Below are 27,304 nucleotides of genomic sequence, written 5' to 3'. Positions count from 1 at the left end.
AAGATTTAAAGGGAATATCAACAACAGATGTACCAATTTAACAAAAAAAACAGAACTCAAATCGGAACGATGGGAGCGCCACACGGTGGTTATTCCGGGAACTTTTTGATCAAGGTTGTATATGTATGTATGTATGTATATATATATATATATATATATATATATATATATATATATATATATATATATATATATATATATATATATATATATATATATATATATATATATATATATATATATATATATATATATATATATATATATATATATAACGATTGTACGGAAAAACTCATACGAGCGGCACAATAATTGGCTGACACAACATAACACAAATAGAAAAGAATAGACACATATAAAAGAACACTTACACGGTAAATTGTTCGAGCTTTCGGCCCTCTCAGGGGCCTTCTTCAAGAGAGACTGAAAATATGCTATGGAACAGGAGAGGGGAAAGAGTTATGGGCGTGGAGGGGAGGTGTGGAGGGGAGGTGTGGAGGGAATGCTGGGAGGGAAATTAAATATGGCGGTTAAGGGTGGGAATTTTAAAGGAACGGAAGGATAGTATGTAGGCGGATTCACGAGTTCTCACCTCTATGTTGGTAGCTGAATCAGGTAGGGATTCTAGGATGCTGAGGGAAAAACACTGGTCGAATGAAAGGTTGTGGGAATTGGCGTGTGAAGGGATAGGAAGAGAAGAGAGTGAGGCAGAATTACAGGAGTACCGGTGATTATTCATTCGGATGGATAAGGGCGTAATGCATTCACCTATGTAGAAGGAAGTGCAATGCTTGCATGATAAAAGATAAATAATATTTTTTGAGAGGCAATTAGTGTGGGAACGAGGTGGGGGGGCTATGAGGGGATGTAGGGAGAGGGGAGTAGGCATAATAAGAGGACAGGTTTTACATCGGGGGCGGTTGCAAGTTGGGGAAATATTGGGAAATTTGTCACGGGGGGGCGCCAAAGGGTTGGTGGACCTCAGAAGGTTTTTGAGATTGGCGGGTCGTCTATATGCGATAGATGGGCATTGGGGTAGTAAGGATGAAGTCGCGTCATTGTCATGTAAAATTGGAAACAGTTCTTTAAGGAAGGTTTTCAGTCTGTGTGATCCGGGGTAATAGGTGGTGCAAAGGTTGAGTCCTGCGTCAGATGTGGGTTTGTTATTGTGTGGTGTGTGTGGTCGGGTGGAACGGTGGATTTTATTTCGTAGCAACTTTTCTGGGTAACCGCGTTTGAGGAGTGCAAGGTGTAGAATGGCAAGGTATTTGTTGAGAGTGGCTGTGGTGTTGCAAATTCGGTGTCCGCGGATGGAGAGAGAGTTAGGAATCGAGCGTTTTGTGTGTTGAGGATGACAGCTAGTGTGGTGTAGGTATTGCTGATGGTTAGTGGCTTTGATGTGTACTGAAGTAGTGAATTTGTTGTTTTGAAGTGAGATGTCTGTGTCAAAAAGGTGATAGTGGAGTCTGAAATGGAAGAGGTGAATTTAACCGTGAAAGATGAATTTAAGGCGGATAAGAAGTTGTTGAGAGAGTCAGAGCCATGTGTCCAGAGAATAAAAATATCGTCTATGTAGCGGACCCAGAAAAGAGGTTGAAGGGGTTGCTGTGACAGGAAGGTCTCTTCGAGATGGCCCATGAAGAGATTGGCGTATGATGGTGCCATCCTCGTTCCCATCGCTGTGCCTTTTGTCTGTAGGTAAAAACAATTTTGGAAAGTGAATGCATTTTTTGTAAGGACGAAAGTGGCAAGATTGAGGAGAAATTCCGTTGAGGGGCGCTGGGGTAGGGGGCGCAGAGAAAGATAATGCCGGAGGGAGGATAAACCTTCTGCATGGGGAATAGAAGTGTAGAGTGAGGTAACGTCGATGGTGGCCATAAGTAGGTTGGGTGTGGAGGGAATAGAGACGGAATTTAGACGGTCGAGGAAGTGGTACGTGTCTTTCGTGAAGGAGGGCAAGGAGAGTACAAGTGGTTGTAGGTGGTGGTCAAAGAATGCGGAGATTCTTTCGGTGGGAGAATTGTAACTGGAAACTATAGGACGACAGGGGATGTATATATATATGTGTGTGTGTGTGTGTGTATGTATGTATGTATATATATATATATATATATATATGTATGTATGTATATATATATATATATATATATATATATATATATATATATATATATGTATGTATATATATATATATATATATATATATATATATATATATATATATATGTATGTATGTATATATATATATATATATATATATATATATATATATATATATGTATGTATATATATATATATATATATATATATATATATATATATATATATATGTATGTATATATATATATATATATATATATATATGTATGTATATATATATATATATATATATATATGTATGTATATATATATATATATATATATATATATATATATATATATATGTATGTATATATATATATATATAATGATTGTACGGAAAAACTCACACGAGCGGCACAATAATGGGCTGACACAATATAACACGAATAGAATAGCAACATTTAAAAGGACACTCACACGGTAAATTGTTCGAGCTTTCGGCCCTCTCAGAGGCCTTCTTCAAGAGAGACTCTTGAAGAAGGCCTCTGAGAGGGCCGAAAGCTCGAACAATTTACTGTGTGAGTGTCCTTTTAAATGTTGCTATTCTATTCTATTTGTGCTATATTGTGTCAGCCCATTATATACATATATATATATATATATATATATATATATATATATATATATATATATATATATATATATATATGTATGTATGTATATATATGATGAACCAAATATTTATATATAAATATATATACACACACACACACAAAAATACATATATATAGATATTTATATGCAAATAAAAACAATATGAATTGAAACTGGGAAAAATGACAAAAGCCAGCTCACCACATCCATTTTTTAAGATTCCAGAAATCAGTGAACATATTTTTTAATTGCACTGATTCATTTTAATATTTAGAATTGTTTGAAAAAATGTTGATTTCCCCTAAATAACAATCAATAAAACATGTTTTCCTATAAACCTCTTTGTTTATATTTCTACTATTTACACATTCATTAATTTTACATGAAAATTAACTCACCTTTAATCTGCGTCGAAGGTGAAAGAATGATATTGGAAGATCCTGCAATGCCCGTTGATATGGTAGAGGTACCAGCTGCGCTCACACGAACAGTCTTTGGCAAACCACTGGATGAATGTTGCTGGAGCAAAGAAGACAAGGTGGTGAGCGTACTTGAATGCGTTGCACCAGTCAATGTGCCAGCTCGTACAGTTCCGATGGTCCCTGCTAATCCTTTGCTCATGGTTTCATCATTTCCCGTCTCTGAACTACCAGCTTCCGGTGCAGAACAGTCGGACTGAGTCAACTTAAGCGGACCAAGTGGTGCCAAGCTAGCCAATGAGCCTATGTTTACGGTTATTCCCGCCTGAAAGTAGTTCAAGGAGATATCTTTAAGATTCATCTGAAAGCATCCACCACACACACACAAAATAAAAATAGTGGGAGATGAAATCTCTCCCATCAAGAGAGTTCAAACCCTCAAGGCTGACTGACTTGATAGGTCGGAACAGATCTCATCTCAGATGGACAAATCCTTACAGTACTTAAAATTCAAACAGAGTTCCAAGGATGCACATTCATTTCTGAAACTTTTAAAGAATTACAAAATTTTCCAGCAAGAAGCGCCTAAGGTAGAATTTTTTTATTTATAGGGTATTTTTTATTTGTATAGTAACTAAATTATTAGACCCTGTGGCAGAGTCCAAATAGTGGAAATTCATGCAGAATTGAAACTAGATACTGTACATCATCCTTAGGTATAATACGAGGGCTGTCCAGAAAGTAACCTTCGTTTGTGTGTAGCATGCCAAGCAGCGACGGTAGCCGAATGTTTACTGTATTGACCCACACACATACTAGGGAGGGCCTTGAGCCGCAGTGTTTGGAAGGCCATGCTGCTTGTTTACAGTAGTGAGACAAAATGAACAACACAATTGGAGATACCGCAAAATAATAAATCCATTTCTTGATAATGTTTTTACCAGCAATAAACTTCAAAGCTGCTGACATTCATTGGGAAATTTGTGCTGTGCATGGACTGTAATGAATGACACTGCTGTGGGTCAGTGGTGGTGCTAGTTTAAGAGGGAATAGACAAATGCCCATGATGTCCAAGGACTGGACATCCATCTGTGGTGAACAATAAGCTGTTCCAGAAAGTTGACTAAAACAGTTCTTCAAAACTGGCAATTTACGATATCCGAGTTCTTTATGAAGTTTTCCACAGATTTCTAAGAGTCTGTTGCATGGAATCATGACTAAAAAGTTAGGCTACTACATGTTGATGTTCGTCTCAACTATGAACTCCAAGATGCCATCATCAGTTAGTTGCAATCTCAGGCAGCAGAATTTTTTGCTGAGGGAATTACTAAGCTTGTTCATAGACATAGCAAATGCTTAAATCTGTTTAGCGAGTGTGGATAAAATAGAAGAGATGTGCTGTTTTGAGACATGAATAATGAATTTTCTGTATCTATTATATTTTATAACTATATTTCTATTTCCTGTATTTATATATTATATATTAAATATGATATATTATATTATGAGCTTTTGCGTTGGACTGCTGACCGGAGGGTCCCGGGTTCGATTCGCGGGCAAGGCACTCTGGGCACCTGCAGCTCCACCCAAGCTATGAGATTTTCCGGGTACCAGGTCTTCCTGGGAAACCATAACCTGCACAGGGAAAGGAAAGGAACTGGCCCCCATACCCTGATGTGTGAATATCACATGCCGTCAAGCTTAGTACTGGGTGAACTCTACCATCACCTATCAAACCGACCTTCGGGTTGATTACTGTGTTTATTGTTTTTGGGTATTATATTATGTGGACATACTGTTTGCTGTAATGCCCAGGCTCTCAATTATAAAAATAATACAGGAAAAATACATGATCTATTATGAGAAGACAGGAATTCACTGGTCTTTCAATATGTAGATTAGATGAAACAATCATTTCCAATTTTTGCCTAGATTTGATTTTTGTCCATGCAAACACCATTTACCACTTAGGAGAATCAATTTGAACAAGGATTACAATGAGGGAACAAATAAGAATAGAGAAACTACTCGACAATCAGCAGTCCAATGCACAGCTAGCATCCCACAACTTAGCTCTAAATATTAGGTATACTTTTTATGGACACACATACCTGAGGATTTTGGGCAAGAGCCTGGCGAGATGAAATGAACTGAGTGCCAGACCACTTGTCCTTTGACTGAAAGTTCATTGAGGCCAACATCATCTTCTGTGTGGTCTGAGACCTAGGCCTTCGACGCTGAACTGTGCCTGAGGTGAAATCAATCAATGCATTTTCATTCGTTGGCCAGAGAAAACTTAAACCATAAAATTAAATGATATTCTGTAAAACAAGTCATTTGAATCAAATGTTTCAAAAGTAAGTTAGTTGTCCTTTTATGGAGATCACAAAAAACCTTACACTATTTTAATTTGTTGAACCCTCTAAGGGACTGAATCATCTCAAACATTATTAATTTATTCAGGCTCATATTTGTGAAGTATTGGAACATTAAAATATTTGAGGGAATTCCCAAGCATCAGGGTCCATTTAGCGAGTCAACAATGACACATTTGCTAGGAATGTTTCAAAACTCTACCTATCTGCATACATTTTACCTTATTATATATTGAAATTAAATTTAAAACACTTCGCTTAAAGACCAAGGTTTAAAGACTCAATAAAGTAAATATGAAAAGAAAATAAAAAATAACAGGAAAAAACCACAATTTTTCTGTAGAATAGGAGTCTGCCAAAAATATCATAGGTCGCTAATTGAAAAAAATGAAGTTGACTCAGCAATGATACAAAAAATTACAAATAAATACAAATATACACACAAACACAGAGATATATATAAGGTCTGTTCAAAATGTAACGAGATTTTGAATTTTTGTGGGTTAAATATATTTGATTTTTGTGGTGTTATGTTGGTACTTTTGTCTCTCTCTTATGCCGAAAAGTTTGGCCATTTTGAGTGTTTGGTTAATTGTTGACAGCTATTTTGCTTGGGTGTGTTTTGGCTTGTCTTCGCCTTTTTGCCTGTTCCAAAAAATGGATCATAGAATGTTTCAAATTTGGTGTGAAAAATGAAATTAAGGGCGCGGACGCATTCCGAATGTTGACTGCGGCATATGGAGAAGCTACCTTGGACTGAAGCAACGTTTATTGGTGGTACAAAATGTTCTCAGGGGGCCGAGAAGATGCGAACAACAATGAGTGTGCTGGACGCCCGAGTATGCCAAAAACGGACGAAAACATTGATGAAGTGAAGAAAATAGTATTGTCCAATCGTCGAATCACCGTTAGAGAAGTTGCAGAGGACCTTGATAAATCGATTGGCTCGTGCTATTTGATTTTTACCAATGACTTGGGCATGACACACGTATTGATTGGCTCGTGCCATTACCAATGATTTGGGCATGACACGGGTCACCGTGAAATTCGAGGGTTGTTGAAAACTGTAATATACAGAGGGAGAATGTTGGGAAAACAAGGAAGGGGCAGGAATAGGATAGGGATACAGGACACAATGAAGGGAGGGAGGAAGTACAAGGCATTGAAGAGGGGCTTCTTGTAGAATTTCTTGGAGCTTTTGGGTTATATTTGTTAGGAGGGGTGTCGAACCAAAACCTAACTTAACTAGTAGATTGATACTTAAGATACTCGTCTTTATTTTGGGCTGAGATTGAGACTATGTAGCCTCTTCTACCACCAAACCCATAATCACAATAAGAATAATAATAATAATGTACTTGAAAAAAGTGGAAATACAGTGAAAAAAAGCTTTACAATACATTTGGGCTACTATTCAATTTTTTATTTTGAGAATGAAATTATTTCAGCAAAATCTAGAATCACTTCTTCATTCTCTATGATACATTTTGACTTACTCGGAAGTCATTTTCAAGAATATAGCCTTGACCTTGAGAATGACTATTGTGAAACTCATAGCATCACGGTAAGAGAATAAAAAAATGTGTGTGCATTTTGATTAGTTTATTTCATTCATTGAATAAAATGAAGCACCATCACGCGATGCCTGAAAACATTATGTTTACTTATTATTGTGCATCTTTCAATGATCTTCCCCTTAAATACCTGCATTCCCACTTGGACCAGTGCTCAATCGGGCTCTTTTGATCATCGGGGCAGAGAGTGGCGCTCCCACAGCTTCGCTACTAGGGTCACTCATTGGAGGGAGGGCCATTCTCTTTCGTCGCTCTCGGGGACCCACAATGCCTCCACCCCTCCTGCTACCTCCCATGCTTCCGACTTCAACGAGAGCTACGCTTGGGGACAGGACAGGTGCCACGGAGCGCACCATGGTAGTGGGGGGTGACTGGTGGATGCTGCTGGCTGGAGGTTTCGTCAGTATGCCGCCAATGAAGTCTACCACCTCATCCTAAAAAAATTAAAAACAAGCCATCACAAGGTGTGGGCATAATAGTTTACACATGCAATCTATTACAATAACACTGTTCTTATTCTAAGCAAAAAATTGAGAATTTTTAAGACTTTTTCTTAGATTATACCAGAATGATTCAAAGCACAAAACCCCATTCACTTGTTGGCACTCAAAAACTATGGTTTATAGAACGGCGGGGAAGTAAAGACTGTAAGTTATAAATTCAAGGAGTAAACTATATCTACTGATTAAATTCAACTGGAAGGAGTCATACCAAAATTGCACTTTGCACAGACTGGTCCAGACTGGTCATTATCATCATCATTATTATAGAAATGAATGGGAGGAAGGGCTTTATTAGTTGAGGGTAGAACTCCTTATGAAGTATGTCATAAAATACGCATGAAATTCACACATTAACATGAGATTTAAATTAACATAATAAAAGAGGGATCAGCTCAAGTCCCAGTGAACCTTTAGGTATTCCAGTGATTGTGCTTTAAATTTTAGCTGCAAGGAGGACCCTTTCCATCTTGGGAGCCTTACTTAAAGAAGAAAACTCTTCTCCCCTTGGACAGCCATTAAAGGCTAAGCTCTGAAGACGTATCTGGGACAGCAGGGTTACAAATACATTTATTTTGATTTCTAATTAAATTCACAATATATCCATGGATAAAAAGTTACCAAAAGGCCATTGAATAACTCAACAAAAAAACAATATTCAAAAGAACAAGAAAACTGTTTCAATTCATTATTTTTAGATTCCACAGTTTTTAATCAACATTGAATTATGTGCAATGCAGATTTTTCCTGAATATTATATCTTGATTAACCAAATTAATTGAAAACTCACTGTAATGGGAATGTTAATAACACGAAATTTGAAAGGTTACAAGGAAATCAGCGTTTATGTTCTCATAAATTTCCTACACAAAATAGAGTAGGCATAGGTACCTCAAATGAAGAGTAGTCTAACATACGTATTTCCCATAACCAGTTGCATAAACCTAAAAAACTTGGTTAGTGTTAAAACTTGTTTCAATGAACGAGGTAGAAATTTTCAAAATAAGTCATTGACGAAATTTAAAGCACTCAGTGCTGATGGCTGCTTGAAAACCCTTCTTATTCAGCGAAGGAGTTTCTGCATGAGAATACTGTTTTTGGCTTCCATTTATAGTAGTGTTGTTATTTATATGTCATTTTTTTTCCTTTTAAGCGTTTACAGTACAAAATAATGGGGAACTTTCAGTTAACTGAACTTCAATCATGCAAGAGAAAAACATAAATTCACACTAAGTTAATTTTTGTCCAATCTTGCACTGAAAGGGTTGACTGCGGGCACCGTGACGCTGTTGTTCAGGAGAGTTGTGTACCCACCCACCATTTCCCAAACATATTCATCGTGAAGGGATCATTAAGAAATGATTTCTGGCTTTCTTTTTTTCTCGAAAGAGATTAAATTAACTCTTGACCTAGAGAACCCTTCTCGAATGATAAGAAATCAACCTGATCAAAGATTCACACTTTGCTGAAAGAATATATTGCACGATATTCACGAAGGTTGATTAAATTTGCCAGAGAGAATGTTTGCAAACAGTTTAAATGAGAATGCATTTTGCATTCGATATTAAACATTACCAATCATTATGAGTTCTCCTCCATCAACAAATATGTGAAATATAAATTTCAACCTTTTCATAAAAGATGATGTAAGACAACCGATGTATAATGCACTCTACCCTGCACCCACCATTATGCATCGATCAACGATAGGCTGCGTTAGGCCGTCATGTCTCATCTTTGCCTTGGGTACTCTGAGGACGTCATCAGCTCCTCCAATCACCAACAAATTCGTCTCCACGTGCATCCTCTCCCTCAGGTCTTCAACGTCATCCGAACTACGGGAAGTGGTGAGCAAGATAAAGGGAAATGAGGAACATGTCCAAAATGACAAAATTCACAAGTTGACACATTCAATTTTGCAATACCTCCCCCAAATCAAGCAAAAAAAATTAAACGAACACATCCAGAGAGAAAAAAACAAAAGGATAAAAGATCAAATTATTTGCTCTTTTGAGCTGGATGCAAGTTTCTAGAAAATCAAAGAGCATACTAAGAAAACTCTCGGCACCGGAAAATACTGGGCACCGGCATGTGAAAGACAAAGAAGTCAATGACAGATGATATGGAGAGCAGTAGTTAAAACAGGTATAGGGAATTCATGGCACTGACATTCAATATACAGTCCAAAAACATTCTAAACATGTAGAGGAGATAACTTCAGGTCATGACTGGATGTGGCAGTTTAGAAGACATAATATTGCTGATAAAAGTGCTAGGCGAGGCAATCATTGATGCAGTATATCGAGAATGTTTAGCTATTCAGCACAAAATTGCAGCTTCAATAACTGAATATGGCTTACAATTACCTCCAGGTGAAAATACAGATGAGGAGGATATTGCACTAATGAGATTTGCCATAAAATAAGCAAGCTCCACAAAGTAAACCCAAGTTTATTGGATAAAAAAATCAAAAAATATAAGGTTTCTATATTTCTGTGAGCCTATTTTTATGCCGGACAAAAGTTAGGATGGGTTATTGTGGAAAACTTTTGACAAACTCATATTCTGAGGACAATATGACCTCCTGTACTTAACAATAAGAATTCAGTGCATGTTTTGTCAGCATAATCAAACTGGCTCCACAGTACGATTTTTCCAGAAGTTATCAAATCAATATTCTAGAAATTCCCAAGGAAGATATATAAATTCTTTTGATTTTAAGAGTGTGGTGGTACTTCTAATCCTGACATTGTAAAATTGCACAATGGGGACTGTTAGTTGTAAATTCTGACTTTGACAGATGAGATGATACAAGAAACATGAAAAGTCTTCACTAGAATTACTTAAGGATTAACAAAGCAAAGTAGGGTCCAAAAGAGATAAGTCTCAGAATACGTACATAACAATCTTAACTGAAATAAAAAAAAAGTCAATCAAATTATCCATTTTAAAAAAAGCCATTTTTTCTTCATGAAAATCAGTATTATTCAGTGAACAAAAACATCTATTTGAAACAACAAGCTAAATATTTTTGTTAACCTATTATACAAATATTGAACATGTAATACTAAATTATTATATAATGTTTCCAATCTTTTATATTCTGTGTAATATTCAGAGAATGTTTGACACGATAATTTTATTATTGTTTGCTGATATTACATACTTTCATTGAAGATGTAACATATTATTGCACTGATGTAATGCAGAAAATGTATATTCAAGCTGTATATTAAAACATTCATATTTTATTTTTGTAAATCTACTATTCACTTAGTCATTCAAACATTGCATTATATGATACATTTTATACATTCTATGCAAGATCATAAGACAAATAAATTTATATAGTAGCAGTATTTAGGGGAGGCGACCAACAGCTGAGGTAATTTGCACCATAGGGGATGGACAGGAAAGGATGAAGGGTGGAGAGAAACCCGGCGTCGGCATTAGCCTACTCTTTACGAAAGGTGCCAAGGGGTCAGCAGTTTGACATCCCATCCGACGGATGGCGCACTCACTCAAAGTGCCCTCCACAAAGCACCTCAAGTAGGGATCAAGATACCTCTGAAAAATATTCAACACCACCGGGATTTGAACCCCAGCCCACTGGGTGGGAAGCCAGTACGATAGTTACCGCACCAATCCCGATCCCCATAAATTTATATTATCATTCATTTGCAAAAATACTGCTTCCCAGACGCCTACTGTTGGTCATAACTTAGGTTGACGCTGATGAATGAGGGCTTGAAATTGCACAGTTACTAACCTGACGGTGGCTGCATTCTGCCCGATAATGAAGTACACGGGACAATGCATGTCAAGGAGAGAGTCATCAGGCTCTCCTCGATTCCCTTCCACCGTATGCATGGGAAAACCCAAACAAATGACTGCAGCCACCGGCTCCACAAGTGACACCTGCAAAAATCCACACAAGTTCACATCAGTGTAATGAGCCAATAAGGTCACAACAACTAATAAGATATACTGTTTGTGTAAACTCGCAAGAACTGGGATTGCTTCACAAGTCTTGAAAAACTTGGTCATATTAACCAAATGAAACTGAAAGAAGAGATGAAATCCACTGGTACCAGGATAATGAAATTGATTGGCGAATAGCTTCTAACATTTTTACAAACATTTCTCACATAATTTCAATTACAGGGTCGCACCCAAAAGTGGTAGGACTGATTTTCTCTGGCGCGAACGGAGCGGTGGAGGGGGGTCTGCCTGGCAGGGTTAGGTGGAGGGGGCTCTTAGCAACAGACCGACACCAACCTCAGTCGCCTGCGGGCTGTCGTTGAGTGAGGACACCGTTTTTAGTGAAGCAAGTTTTTTGTCTGCGTCGAAAAACAAAATGAATCTGAATTTAGAGCAACGTTATTCCGTGAAGTTTTGTGCGAAACTCGGGAAGACGGCAACTGACACCCTCGATATGATCAAGCAGGCTTATGGGGGACACTGCCTTAAGCCATTCCACAGTATTTGAGTGGCACAAGTTGTTTAAAGAGGGTAGGGAGCTCGTTGAATACGACCATCGCTCCTGTATGCATAAGGAAGATTATACCAACCATGAGGGTGAGCGTACCTATGCATGATAATGGTCATCTGCATGCATATCATCCATTTATTTTATGCCCTAACACTATTATTAATTGAATGATCTGGTACTTTCCCGGCAAATAATGTTTTCCAACATTATTCGGGTCTCCCACCGGGTCCACGTTCGTAGGTTTGCCGACGTTTCGATGGCTGAGTCGTCCATCGTCTTCAGGGCATGTCGTTACTCAGGTATTTGGCCGCCTTATATAGTTTGGTCGGGAGTTCAGGTCACGTCTGATTGGTCGGATGCTTTCCGCCTCTTGTTTTCCTTGATGTTCCTCAAAATGGGTTTCCACGCGTTACTGAGGGAGTATCCGCTGTCTCGGTTAATGGATAAATAATCCATAATTGGGTAATCCATAATTGGGTAATCCATAATTGGGTAATCCAAGATTCATAAAGACGGCGTGCCCCTGAGACCCATCGTGAGTGCCATTGGGTCACCCACATACAATTTGGCCAAACACCTCACCGGAATCCTGTCACCTCACGTCGGACTGTGTGAACACCACATCAAGAACTCAGTGAACTTCGTTAAAACTTTGGCTGAATTTCGCCTCGAAGAAGGAGACCTCATGGTCAGCCTCGATGTGGTGTCGTTATTCACTCGCGTGCCTCTCAAAGACACTCTCAGACTACTGGAAGCCATGTTTGATCGTGACACGGTGAATCTCTTTCACCACGCACTGACTTCCACGTACTTCAAATACGATGGCGAGTTCTTCGAGCAGACCGATGGGGTGGCAATGGGATCTCCCCTGTCTCCTGTGATCGCCAACTTCTTCATGGAAGATTTCGAAGAAAAGGCCCTAATATCAGCCCCCCTCAAACCCAAATGTTTCTTCCGGTACGTGGATGACACATTTATCATCTGGCCGCATGGATCGGAGACCCTCAAGCAGTTCCTGGAGCACATGAATAGCCTGCACCAAAATATACAGTTCACCATGGAGGTGGAGGTCAACAATAGCCTTCCATTTCTCGATATACTCATCCACCGGAAAGCAGACGGGTCATTGGGACACAGCGTCTACCGCAAACCGACGCACACAGACCTTTACCTCAACGGAAGAAGTCACCATCACCCCTCCCAGAGAATGGCGGTTCTATCAACACTTATACACCAAGCAAGAGCAATATCTGACACAGAAAGTCTTCACAAGGAGCTGCTGCACCTTAAGAAGACTTTCAGGCAAAATGGCTACAGCGAGAGAGAAATCGCCTTGGCGCTTAAAAGGACCGTCAAGCCTCGGGCCCCCACACCGAAGGAAGCCGAACCAAAACCACTGGCAAGGGCGGGTCTACCCTTTGTCTCCACGGTCTCGGGCAAGGTCACGAGAATACTGAAGAGGTACAACATCGACACCTACTTCCGTCCCTTTAACAAACTCAGGGACGAATTAGTAAGGGCAAAGGACCCCTGGGGCCTCATGACCCCTGGAGTATACCGAATACCCTGCGAGTGCGGCCAAGTCTACGTGGGAGAGACCGCAAGGACCATTGCTACAAGGTTAAAAGAACACCGGAGACATCTCAGACTGTGCCAACCTGAGAAGTCGGCCATTGCAGAGCACAGCATCATCTTCGACCATAGCATTCGGTGGGAGGAGACAAGGGTCCTTTGCCGAGAAGAGAAATTTTGGGAAAGATTGACTAAGGAAGCAATAGCGATCCGGCTCGAAAACAAATCCATTAACCGAGACAGCGGATACTCCCTCAGTAACGCGTGGAAACCCATTTTGAGGAACATCAAGGAAAACAAGAGGCGGAAAGCGTCCGACCAATCAGACGTGACCTGAACTCCCGACCAAACTATATAAGGCGGGCAAATACCTGAGTAACGACATGCCCTGAAGACGATGGACGACTCGGCCATCGAAACGTCGGCAAACCTACGAACGTGGACCCGGTGGGAGACCCGAATAATCTTGGAAAGCAATTATTAATTGTCATTCATGCAAAATATGCCTTTGGAATAATAATAAATATAAAAATATATATATATATATGTGTGTGTGTGTGTATACATAATAAATATATAATAATATATATATTTATTTATTTATACATATAAATATATATATGTGTGTATATATATATATATAATATATATATTTAAAAAAGGCATATTTTTTGTAAAATTTAAAGTTTGGCAAATTAATAATTAAATAAATCAAAAACTGCTACACTAGCACCATGTACATACCTGGCAAGCAAGGAGAGCAGCTTGTCCCCATCCAATTAAAAAGATTTGTGAGTTGATGTTTGTCGCACGAAGCTCTCTTAACTTGGCCCTTGTGGTAGATGCCATCAAGGTAGCGTACTGCCCAAATGTCAGTTTTTCTCCCTTTTCATCTGCCACAATAAATAGAAACAGAATACATGAAACATCCTTAATTTTACTCCAATTAAATATATATGTGAATATAAGATAGGATTGGAAATTCAGTGCGACAGGTATGGAATGAGAATCAATATTAATAAAGCAAAGGTTATACGATTTTCTAGAAAGAAAAAGGCTAAGCTAAACATTAAAATAGGAGGGCAAAAATTGGAGCAGGTAGAACAGTTTACGTATCTCGGTAGTGTTTTGGACCAACACGGTCAAAGTAGTAGTAATAGTAATAATCGTGATTTAAACGTAAAATCACTTGATTCCGACAGAAAGGCTTCGTTAAATGACTCCTAAGAAAATTCTACAGATGTCGCTTGTTGTATCGCAAAAGGTTTGCTTTCAATTAGTCTCATCTTACACTAGATTACTGCTTAAGTTTTAGCCATATTCATCTCATGGTTTTTCTTTCCATAGTCGACTGGACCAACACGGTCAAAGTAGTAGGGACGTAATGAGAAGAATTGCGCTAGGTAAAGAGGCTTTCACAAGGAGGAGGGAGTTGATGACGGGGACGTTGAGTAAGGATGTTAAGAAAAGACTCGTAAAAACTTTGATATGGAGCGCAGCTATGTACGGCGCGGAAACATGGCCATTGAAGCAGGAGGATAGACGTAGACTGGAGGCTTTAGAAATGTGGGTGTGGAGAAGAATGGAGAAGGTGAAATGGACAGAGAAGAAAACAAATGAGGAAGTACTTGGTATGGTGGGCGAAGAGAGGGGTTTGTTGGGAGCAATCCTACGGAGGCAGGAAAAGTTGATGAAGGGGGTATTGACCGGCAGTGGGGTGCTGAAGACTGTAATTGAGGGGAGAATCTTAGGCAAACGAGGAAAGGGAAGGAACAGAATAGAGGTGTTGGACGGGATGAAGGGAGGAAGAAAGTACTCAGAGATGAAGAGGGGTCTGATGTAGAGTAGGATGCTGGATTTTGTATTTTGTCAGGAATCACAAAATATTTATATAGTAGCTGTGTCCATCCAAAGACCTACCTTAACCGGTAGATTACCTTATAAGATAGGCATATATTGGAGGCTCTTGAAATGTGGGGGTGGAGACGGATGGAAAAGGTGGACAGAATGGAAAACATGACGAAGTGCTTGTAATGGTATTACCGGGATAAATCATAAGGATGCAGGAAAGATGGATGCAGATAATTTTGATTGGTAATGGGATGTTGAAGTCTGTAATAGAGAGAAGATCATTAGGAAAATGAGGATGGGACAGGAATAGGATAAGGATGTTGGATGGAATGAAGGGAGGAAGGAAATATAAGGAGATTAAGAGGGGTCAATTGCAATGTCAGGTTATTCTATGTTCAGAGAAGCAAAGATAACAGCATTAGGTAATATACTACACCCAATACATTCACCCTATACCTATAATCACAGAAATTTATCTTGGATTATATAGATTAAACTAATTTTGATTAATATCTAATAACAAACAAGTGACCAGCAAAATCCTGAGTATCGTCAGTTCAGCACTGAGCGACAACAATTTTGAGTCAACTCCCTACTCCAAGTCAAACACAGAAAACACAACAAAATACCAGAATATATTTCCATAACGTAAATGAATATCTTGGAAGTAACGAGAGTAAATTACACATCTTTGCTTTAATTCCAAATCCATTTACTTAAAATAATCTTGGCAGTCCAAAAATAGGGCATATGACCCCCATTTTAACATTGGTAAAATAATTCTGGCCATAGCTTTATCTAAATTATCGCCACTACTTTTTTTGTATCATCTTGAATTCTGATTTGTTATATTATGGTAAATTCAGTGCACTAGGCCACACTTACTTCGTGTTGGTGGTGAAGGCACAGTGACAACTTTGGCTAGAGCAGAGAAATGATGCATCCAGGACGCCTTCCTTTTCGATGTTTTATCACCAGAATGCTTCTTCAAGGGTCCAGATGGAACTACCACTAACACAGGATTGCCCGGCAGCTTTGTTTGCTAAAGATAAAAATTAAATTATTATACATGACAAGTTTCCCATCAAAAAATTACCTCTTCAAGAGAAATTAGGTTAGAAATATGCAACCATTTTCATACACTGTACTTCCCTGCTTTCAAAGAAAGCTTACAAAAAATTTTTAGTGTGCTAGGACAGTCCGTTTAGTCAGCAGTTGCCCCAATGATTTAAAGACTTGCGATCCAGTTTCATTTACTATGGTAGCTCACATTTTACAGAAATCTTAAATTAGTACATTTTTATCATGTGCCAAAGACTGCAACAAGAAAAAAATAGGTTGAAAATAGAGACAGATTATATAATGTTTGTGTACCTAATCAAAAATTAATCTTACCATGTACACATCTTACAAGGATGAAGATGAGATTTCATCCCCAAAATAACAATGTGCTAGAGAGTTAAAATAGTAATAGATGCAGACTATGGTGAAATTTTCATCCAAACTGAGATCATTAAATTATATGAATGCTAGTAAGGATACATAAAAATCTGACATATACATTTTTGACATAGTAAGAGTAATGGGACTATTTAAGAAAGATAACATTGGGAATACCACTATGATCCTGATGAACTGTTTCTGTGAGTTGACAGAAGTACTAGGGCGGTTCAATAAGTACCCGTGTTAGAAATGAAGAAACCATTTTTTTCAAAAACATTTTTCTTAATTTTCAACATAGTCCCCTTAAGGAAAGATACACTTCTACCAACGTTCTGGCCATTTTTTTTAACCCCTCCAAAAAATAGGATTTCTCAAACTCTCCAAAATACGCCTCTGTCTCGGCGATAACTTCCTCGTTTGAGCTAATTTTTTTCCCGCGAGCCATTTCTTCATGTAAGGGAATAAGAAAAAGTCGCAGGGAGCCAGATCGGGTGAATACAGGGGGTGTGGTAGCAATTCATAACGTAGTTCATGCAATTTTTGAAGTTGACAGCCAGATCAGCTTGTCCACCGTGAGCAATCGCGGCACCCATCGGGCCGACAATTTTTTCATCACCAACTTATCATGTAAAATATTAATTACCGTTCCGGTCGACACACCCACGGCCTCTGCTACTTCGCGCACTTTTGTTCGTTGGCCAGCGAGAATCATGGCGTGGACTTTTTGAATGATTTCCTCGGTAACCACGTCTGCCAGGCATCCTGGTCGCTCCTCATCAAAAACAGATGTTCCCCCACGTTTAAATTAGTTGAACCAATATCAAACTGTGGTCATAGATGGCTAAGTGTCCCCATAAACAGCATCCAAATTTGCTTTTATTTCCTCGCATTTCTTCCCATCCAAAAAACAAAAAGCGAATTACCAAACGATACTGCTCTTTTTCCATCTTAGCGAAAATCACGAAACACGTCTTACTCGAATGGCTGCCAAATCCAAAATAACCTTTAAATCAGTCTGAAATTTGTTTCACTGTCGTTTGATAGATGGCAGCACACGATGATAACAAAAACTTTCCTCAGGAACGCCCTTTGTCATCAAACATGGGTACTTATTGAACCGCCCTCATACTTACCATATTACCCTACCCAGAAGATGCACTGTGATTTTTCCGGTGAGAATGTATAAAAAATATTTCGATTAAACACAAAAGATCAAAGTATTTTGATCTCAATAAAAAGAAAATTGAATTGTTGCATAAAATAATTATCAGTTACACTTTCATATCAACGTTTATTTATCATAGAATCCCAGAAATTCATTATCACTGAGCCATAAACATGTAACCGCTGCCTTGTTACCATGTTCTGAAGCATAATTCACAAATTTAAGTTTGCATGCAATGATGTACAAGAATCATCTCTCTTCAGATCCTATGAAGTTATTGTCATTTTGACTTTTCATGTGATGCTTATTTTCTGTTATTATTTTGACACTGTAAATATTAGCAGTGGTCAAGCCTAGCCTAGCAACTGATGAACTGAAGGTGAAAAACAACGAAAAAATGTATAAAAATGGCCAATTTAAAATTATGGATCCATTGCTAAAGGTGGCTTGCAACACAGTACTTTGACAGTGATGCCAAATTGCATGCTGGTGGAAACAAGTGGTTAAAATGTACCACGGCAAATTTCTTCAGGTACAGAATTGAAAAGCTAGTGTATCGTTATGATATATGCCTCAATATGAATGACAACAATGCAGAAAAATGGTTAAAGAATGTGCCATTCAATTGAATCAAATAAAACTTTCGTCTTCTCACTGGGTTCATATTTTATTTCGAAACAAAAGTAACTTTCTGAGTAGAACTCTTACAGTTACGGTTTATTAGGGAATTTTTTTTTCTGTATGCACTTTATGCTAAATAATCGCAAAACTCGCACTAATAATTCATTTCATGCCATTGATTCTCATTCTTCCATCATAATCAATTACTCACAATATTCGTGTAACAAACAACAAATGCATTTACGACTAATATTAATCATCACAGACTTACTGGTAAACTTCGATTAAGCTGCAATGACACAGGGTCCCAGGCACGACGTAAGAGCAACTCCAATGCATCTGCATTTGTATTTCCAGTTTTGGCAGTTGTTATCATTTTATCTATCAAACTTGGTATCTTAGCTCTTAGTGTCTGAAATGTGAAGACAAACAACGAATGACATATTATAAACCAGTAATGATAGCAGGGAATAGTTGCAGTTTTGCATTACAGTGTCTTGGTGATTATTCAACAGCAAAAAAAATATGCATGCATTAAAATACCAAGCCATTCCATTTGACATTTTCAATTCAATAACTTGAAATAATATAATGAAAGTTATCACATGTTTTCACAGCAAATTCTCGAATATCCATGCTAATGGATGCCTGAAGACGCATGGATAACCAAAATACGTGGAAATAAGGTCAAATAAATAACAAAATTAAAAAAATATATACACACACGGCCATTCTCCTTTTTCATTTCGTACCATTAAACTGAATTTTTCGGCAGTGAAAAGTACACATTTTTCCTTTCTACAGCCATATTTAATAGGGTGGAATTATAAATATATTTTTAAATAGTTAGATTAGAGTAAATTAAGTTTTAAATCTTACTCTGAACAGCTGAAGCTATTTTCCTTAAAAAAACTAAACCAATCACATAAGTCAGTTAGGAAAAAACAAATTAGAGGAGCAAAAGAAGAATTTTAAAAAAGAATCACTGGTACAGATTCAAATTCTTAATACGACAATATTTTCCTAAGATGTCAATTAATTGTCTGGTCATCTGATAATACCAATTAAAATTATGCAGTGTATATTGCTAATGAATCATCTATTGAATAGTAATAATATTAATAGTAGCTCTAGCCTTAAAAGTGAATATAGAAATCTCAGGGCTTATGAATGTGAGGGAAATCATAAAGGGAAAGTAGAGATCTACAAAAATGAAAACATGAAACACACTATTGACAACTTTTTATTTAGTGAAATTGTTTTAACTTTTAAGGAAGTCCAAATATTTCTATTTAGTACCTTTTTTAAAGTGTATTTAAGTTTCAAAGAATTTAATTATCTTTGTGATTGCAAATTTATTAAAATTTCAAAGTTCTGGGAAAAGAGAAAGAGAGTAGCTCAGAAAATCAAGATTTTACAGGATGCAGTGCTTAAACCTGGACAAGTTTCAATTTGAATATCCCACCATATCATAGTTTTACTGGAGGTCGCGTTTGGCATTCTTGAAAGCTATGGGCATCTAGTAAATAGATATAACCTCAAAATGACCAAGATGTTACGTACAAGTGCGGAGTACAATCGAAGAACCACTATTATCGAAAGTATTCACGCTGGGCATTACATTTTGAAATAGTTCGATTCTTCCGGTACCCCAGGTCAACTGTTTACGATATTATGGCTAAGTATAATGCTTTGGAGGAGTCTGGAGAAGGTTTCGCTAACCCCACGAGGAAATCTCATTGGAGGAAATGCGTGCTTGTCCGTATTTAAGTGCCACACCATGTACTGCAATTGTTTATGGAATGAATTACCATAAATTTACTGTATAGATGAATTCAAACTTTATTCTTTCATTCCAAACATTTATGTGATACACCAACTTATTGCTTAAAATAATATTACAAAAAGCAATGCCATTCAATAACCTTTGATGCAGAAATGACAAAAAATGCAAATACGTTATCAAATGAAAAAAATCAAAGTGTCAAAATGTTTTAAGAGATATTGATGAAACAAATGGTTTATGATGGTGAACAAGATCAGGAAATCGAAAACATTCAAGCTCAATGACCATGCCACAATGCCTACTGCTCTCCTCTGATGCACTTGCTCACAATAGAAGAGCAGCAGACAAGAGAGATCCTATTACGCAAGATTCTCAATGGCAGGGAAATAAACAAATGAACAAGAATGCAGTTACAGGAAATGCTCAGATAATTGTAGTAATACAGTAAACCCTTGCTAGTCAGGATTATGTACATGAAATATAACTCAAAAGAGGAGTTCTGCCCCATTGCAGGTTTAATCACCATAAAGTCATCTTGACTTTACATGGTAAAAAGAGAACGCCTCATGTGTACAAACCTAAAAAAAAATCTAAAATCCATTTGATTTGAACACATCTCAGAATGCCCTCAGAAATAAGCTTGGCTATTCCTAAGTGACTTCAATCAATAATGATAATGGGCTATTAGTTATTTTTTCCATGATATCAATCCCATTTATTTGACTACATAAGGATATTCACATGATACACATTGCCACAGGTAACGACGGCACACATTAATCCGTGAGTTTTTCATCAACATACCTGCAAAATGTCCAGATATGAAGCAAGGTAGGGACCACTTAGGTACTCCATTAATGTGGCATGAAGCCAAGTAACCAGTTTGAAATCCCAAGAAGCACTGGCCAAGGCTTGCCTAACTCTCCTGGCGGCACAATCGACAGCCAACCTCCTCAACGTCGGTCGGTTCTTTTGGCTCTCACAACCAGGGATTGGGGTGAGTGCCAAACGGCTTAGGCGATCCGCATGCAACACTCGCACCACTCGACTAAAGAGGCGACTCTGAGCAGGACTCCATCCAGTTCTGCGTTAAAATCAACAATCGTTTACATAATTAGGAATACAGTGTTTTGATAAACCCCAACACTTTTCATATCACTACCCCATACTCTTTAAGCCTTCCTGCTACCTGCAACGCTGGGTCGCATTCCCTGCCTTTTACATTCTCCTCGGGGGTTAGTGTTTTGTGGTGCATGTTCATGTGGTATTGGTGTTTCACATTCTTGCTTGTTGTGTCCTGGCTTGCGTATTGTTGGATGGCTTTCGTGCTGCATCCTGTGCTGCAGTTGTTTGTTGGTTTATGGTATATGTGTTTGTATGAGTGTTGGATGAAGGGATTTTTGCATGAGTGTGTGCGCTGCTGTGGGTGTAATTTTCCATGTTGTTGGTTTTTCATGTGGTAATGTTCTTTTTTACGGGTGGTGACCTAACACCCCCCGCCACACGCCCTTGCGGCGGCTTGCGGGGTATTATGTAGATGTAGAAGACCTAATCTCCATCCAAAATCAGAATTCATTTCCTCCTCCTACCTCAATTTTCCAGCATCTATATTAAGTCAGTCTTTCTTAGCATAGCCGATATTGCCTCTCCCAGTACACGAAGTCCCAAAAGTAGTAGGACTGAATCAATTAAAAAGGTTTTACCCCCAGAATTGATACATTCACTCAAAATTCTTCAAAGTAACACCCTTGTGCATCCATACACCACTGCTAGTGGGTTTTCCACGCCTCGTACACCTTCTGGAAGGTGGCACCCGGAATGCTGCTAAGCTCCCTCGTCACAGCCTGTTGTAACGCTTCCACCAAGCCATGGTGACGTCCTTTCACCATGGATTTCAGGCGGGGGAAGATAATGAAGACCATTGACCATTTTTGCATTGTCTAAAATACTTGGATCCTCACTTACATAGTCAAGAAGCTCTCAGCAGATCTGTGTGCGAGTTTCCTTTTTTTTGTCCGGGGTTACTCCTGGCACCACTTTAGCACACACCTTTCTCATGCCCATGTTTTCAGTCACAAGTCGATGCACATTACTTTTATGGATGCCAAGTTCATCAGAAACCTTGCAATCTGCGATCCCTGTCCAACAAAGCCATCACTCTGGCAAGATCGTCATAACTTTTTGAGGTCAATGGGCATTCTGAACGTTAGGTATCTTCAAAATATTCTCTACCCTCCCAAAACAACTTGTGCTACTAAAAAACACCCCATCTATCGATGACATTATCACCATAAGCTGCCTCAAGCATATCATGAACCTCTTTCCTGGTTTTGCCCAGTTTCATGCAAAATTTAATAGCTTAGCACTGTTCCAATAACCCATTCATGACACATGAGCGTAACAAGGTCACATTACAAAGGTTTCACAAATGAACGATTCACACTTTGCTAAAACTGGGAGGCAACTGCCACTGGCCTCCAGCCTTTCCTGAGACTCCCCACCCTCACACTCAGCCAGAGAAACCGCTGCCCGTCCATCTATCTGGGAAAAAAATAAATCATACTACTTTTGGGACAGACCTTACATATTTCCTGAATCCACTTGCCCTGCCTTCTTCAAATTTCTCCCAACAAACTTATCCCATACCCCTTTCTCACATGTAGCACTTGACCTTTTGCTTCACTGTGGGTCCATTTTATATTGATTTTCCATACTCCTCCACATCCATTTTTCAAAAGCCTCCTCCACTGACCTCGTTATTGAAATCAGGTAAACCATTCATACTTTATCCCATTTTGAAACTTATGATCCTTAGTGCATACTTTGCAAGGAGTGTAAAATCAAACTTGTAGATACAGTAAAATGATTAATGAAATGACTTGTATTTGCTGGAGTGAGGAGCAAATTTTCATGAATCAGGAATTGTATAAAATATATTATATATATATATATATATATATATATATATATATATATATATATATATATATATATATACATACATATATACATATATACACATACACACACATATATATTTATCCATATATATATTTATAAATATCACATATAAACATATATATATATATACATACATACATATATATATATATATATATATATATGCATATATATGTGTGTGTGTGTGTGTGTGTGTGTGTGTGTGTATATATATATATATATATATATATATATATATATATATATATATATATATATATATATATATATATATATATATATATATATATATATATATATATATATATACACATATATATATATATACATATGCATACATATATATTATATGTATGCATATATAAACATATACATAGATAAAAAACACAGTAATCAACCCGAAGGTCGGTTTAGTAGGTGATGGTAGAGATCACCCAGTACTAAGCCCTATTCATATATATACAATAAAATAAAAATATATAATATAAGAATATATAAGATCACTGTTTTGTTAAATCATACTCTAAAGTCTATCAGCACCAATTGGAATCACTTAACCCGAGTGTTTAAAAGTCGGCTTTAAGCTCGTGGACTGTGTGGCGAATCGCACACGCCTACGAATGCCTGTGACAATGACTGTATGATATTTCGTCGCATCATCTTGTTCCTTTAAAAGCCCCCAAAATTTCAGAGTTTAAGAGGATGCCTCGATAGCTAAACTGGCTAAAGCATTCAACCAGATATCAAGGGAACCGTGGTTCGAATCCCAGTCAAGGCAATTACTACACACTGAAATGTTGCATAGACTCACTATTGTACTCAAAACCTATCTAGCATCATTAACGTCATAAAATTTTCCCAAATTACAAAAAAAGGACACACATCCATCTAAAAGACTAACCTGTTCACTCGGTCCTCCCAGTCATCAGTACATATGTCTGCACGAACAGAGTCTGCATGTCTTTCACACTCATCCGCAAGAAGCTCAGACTCAGCAAGATTAAATGGTGGCACTAACTGTGTGTCATCACCCTCCACGTCAATCTCCTCTTCACCGCCATTTTGATCTCCAACTGTTGACCTTAGAATATTGAAATCAAACAAATAGCATACACATTAAATGCACTGAGTTACAGAGAAGGATTCTATACGTAGCCGAACCAAACTAGAATACTGTCTCAATTAGAGAGAGGTTTATCTAATTACTTGAAGCCTCGGTGAATTTATAATTCCTCCCCATAATCCTTGCCATTTACAATTTATATAACTTCTCTCACAATAATAAAAATCTGCTAATTTGTTAATCTATTCAAAAGGTCTTTGCCCTTAATAAATGAAATGCATATTTTAGCCTTTCAGGCCCAGATGTGGAGTGAAATAATGATTAAAATTAGAGGATATTCTAAGTTGTCCACAATAAACATATATTTCGACAGGTTTTTAACTTCCACATTGCTAATAACATGTTATGAGATAATGAGTCAGGCTAAAATTCACATTGGTGTAAGAAAATTAGACAAACAAATATACTTACCATGGGGAGGTAAGAGTTAAAATCTAAGTTTTGAAATACTTAAACCAATTTCATTTTTGAATTGGATGATTCAATATGATTATTACAGCTTTCCAATTTGAGGTAGATTTATGAAGGATCTAGAAATCTCTAATATATGAGTGGTGTTCCTTAGAATTTAGTTTGATACATGCATGTTTTGAAAACAAGATAAAATGATACAATATTAATCTCCTCCCACGTTTGAGAGTTATTATATCACAAGGAATGAAAAGATACCAAAGTACATATATGGAGTAGTCAAAACAGACATTTATCCTTCTCAACAACAGTCCATTTCTTGAGATGTTCTGTTATGCACATTTATCACGAATTTCCCTCAACGTTTATAGCATCTTGCTTCATGACCATTCTCCACTCAAAATATACTTTGTTACTAAAATAGCAATATAAGCCTTTCACTGTAGCGTTTCATCTCACTCTACAAATCAGTTATGCTAAACTTGTGAACACTTAACCATTATATTGTCTGTTTTGGATACCCAAGCTCATCATGTCTATGATAATAATTACATAGCTATAATGATAATGCCCCTGAGGATACTATTGTATGGATATTATCTAAAGTTGGCAAAGATTATAAATTTAACACTTGACATGTTTCTAAGAAGAACTACCTTTTTTAAAGCGAAATCCCAAAACACCAAAAGCATGGACCATAGTGTTTATAATTTCATACATAATGACAACAGACTATTTGGTAAGGTACGACTTCAAGACGTGTGATTATAATAATTGCATTTATAACACCGACTTTGTTTGTCAGTGGATTAAAGGTTGTAGTAACACAATTCTAACAGCAATTCATTCATTTCCTTGGTGTATCATGTCACCCTTCTAGACAGACTACATCAAGACTAGGATTTCTCAAATTACTTCTAATAAATAAGGCTTTCAAAACATTTTACCTCACCACAGAGAAATACCTCAGAAGACATAAAATGCTAAAAAATGAAACAGAGACTTAAAAACTACTTACGTTGACACAGAGCGCATTGGAGAAGCTTTACGAACAAATAAAGTTTTCACTGGATTCATAAAAGAACGGTCTGGTCTACTATTCCATGGCTTTGAATAGCAGTGTTCCTCGACAATCATTTCATAGACATTGTCACATTCTCCCTGTAAAATGATAGTTTATTTTACGCTCGGAAATGTATCAAATTCAGTAAAATCTGAAGACGTAAAATTCGCCAACCTGTTTGGATAACCTGTGAAAATATCGCTTCAGCCTTAGTCTAAATTCTTCCCCGCGTTGTTCAGACTTATCCGGTTTTACCGGTGACTGTTTCGTCTTCACAAATGCTGAAGACAACTATAAACAACAATGACAAGGTTTCAGTGAAGTCCCAAACGACAACAAAATGTTGCCAACAATCACATTCAAAATTACAAATAATCCCTAGAGAAATAATTACTCACCGTGGTTACGTGGGATGATGTTGACACAACAGGGGCAGTGGATAACAGCATTTTCATGATAGTATTTTTCCCTTTTTCGTTTTCGGACATATTCAAGGCGTTTAATTCCTCTTACGCTACGAATGTCTCATCCGTATGATAACCCAAACGATTTAACGTCTCTGTATATACTAATCATCATCTAATAATGACCATAGAGAGAAGTAATATTTCTTTTCAACAAAAGTTAATCTCTCAAACTACATACGCCGAGTCAACGTGAAAAATGCATAAAATAATATTCTCTGACTCATGGTACTCTCACTCATATTGATCACAATGGCGCTAGTAGTGTTGGTGGTTCCGCTGATTTTTCGGCAAGATACACAAAATATAACGGGCAACGGTTAATGTTATATTTCCTGTATTTTGTTTTAATATCGTAGAGGCCAAAGATATTGTATTTCCTTACACTTATTACTCGTAAACTAAGGATTCTATTTAAAAATGGGTCCTCAATTTCAATGTACTTAGTTCAAACATTTCATTGATGCTTCACATGCAATCTGCTTTTTATAGAAGAGCTAGACTCATAAGTAACCATTAAACAGTTTCCAAGTATTCTCCTGTTACATGTTTCTGCGAACTTGTTTAGTATGGCGTCTCATTACATCGGATTTCATAAAAATAACTCGAAGTTAACTAAGTCGTTTGTTTACATTTATTTTCAGGTTTTCAATCGTCTTACTTGAATTTCATGTAAGAAGCTACGATTAGCTTTACCAAAACAGACTTTCTGGCTGTGGTGGTTAAAATATGATTAAAGCTCGCCGTT

At 37.5% G+C, this 27,304-nt stretch overlaps 1 protein-coding gene across 2 annotated transcripts in view; it reads right to left on the bottom strand.

The window, feature by feature from the left end:
• Window positions 1-26,916, bottom strand: part of Rcd1 (Reduction in Cnn dots 1) — a 29,991-nt gene extending 3,075 nt beyond the window's left edge. For both annotated transcript variants that reach the window (XM_071589149.1, XM_071589150.1), the window contains exons 1-13: window positions 26,491-26,916; window positions 26,267-26,383; window positions 26,048-26,190; window positions 24,397-24,576; window positions 21,339-21,618; window positions 19,020-19,160; window positions 16,405-16,561; window positions 14,413-14,561; window positions 11,374-11,522; window positions 9,292-9,439; window positions 7,235-7,538; window positions 5,267-5,403; window positions 3,135-3,480 (exon numbers count right to left, since the gene is read on the bottom strand). In XM_071589149.1, coding sequence (XP_071445250.1) covers window positions 3,135-3,480; window positions 5,267-5,403; window positions 7,235-7,538; window positions 9,292-9,439; window positions 11,374-11,522; window positions 14,413-14,561; window positions 16,405-16,561; window positions 19,020-19,160; window positions 21,339-21,618; window positions 24,397-24,576; window positions 26,048-26,190; window positions 26,267-26,383; window positions 26,491-26,580 — 2,341 coding nt within the window. In that variant the 5' untranslated portion in view covers window positions 26,581-26,916. The remainder of the gene's footprint in view (window positions 1-3,134; window positions 3,481-5,266; window positions 5,404-7,234; window positions 7,539-9,291; window positions 9,440-11,373; window positions 11,523-14,412; window positions 14,562-16,404; window positions 16,562-19,019; window positions 19,161-21,338; window positions 21,619-24,396; window positions 24,577-26,047; window positions 26,191-26,266; window positions 26,384-26,490) is intronic.
• Window positions 26,917-27,304: the final 388 nt, after the last annotated feature.

The sequence above is a fragment of the Hetaerina americana genome, unplaced genomic scaffold (assembly GCF_022747635.1).
Source record: "Hetaerina americana unplaced genomic scaffold, ioHetAmer1.1.p SCAF_33, whole genome shotgun sequence".
Lineage (NCBI taxonomy): Eukaryota > Metazoa > Arthropoda > Insecta > Odonata > Calopterygidae > Hetaerina > Hetaerina americana.
This window is presented reverse-complemented; position numbering and strand designations above follow the sequence as displayed.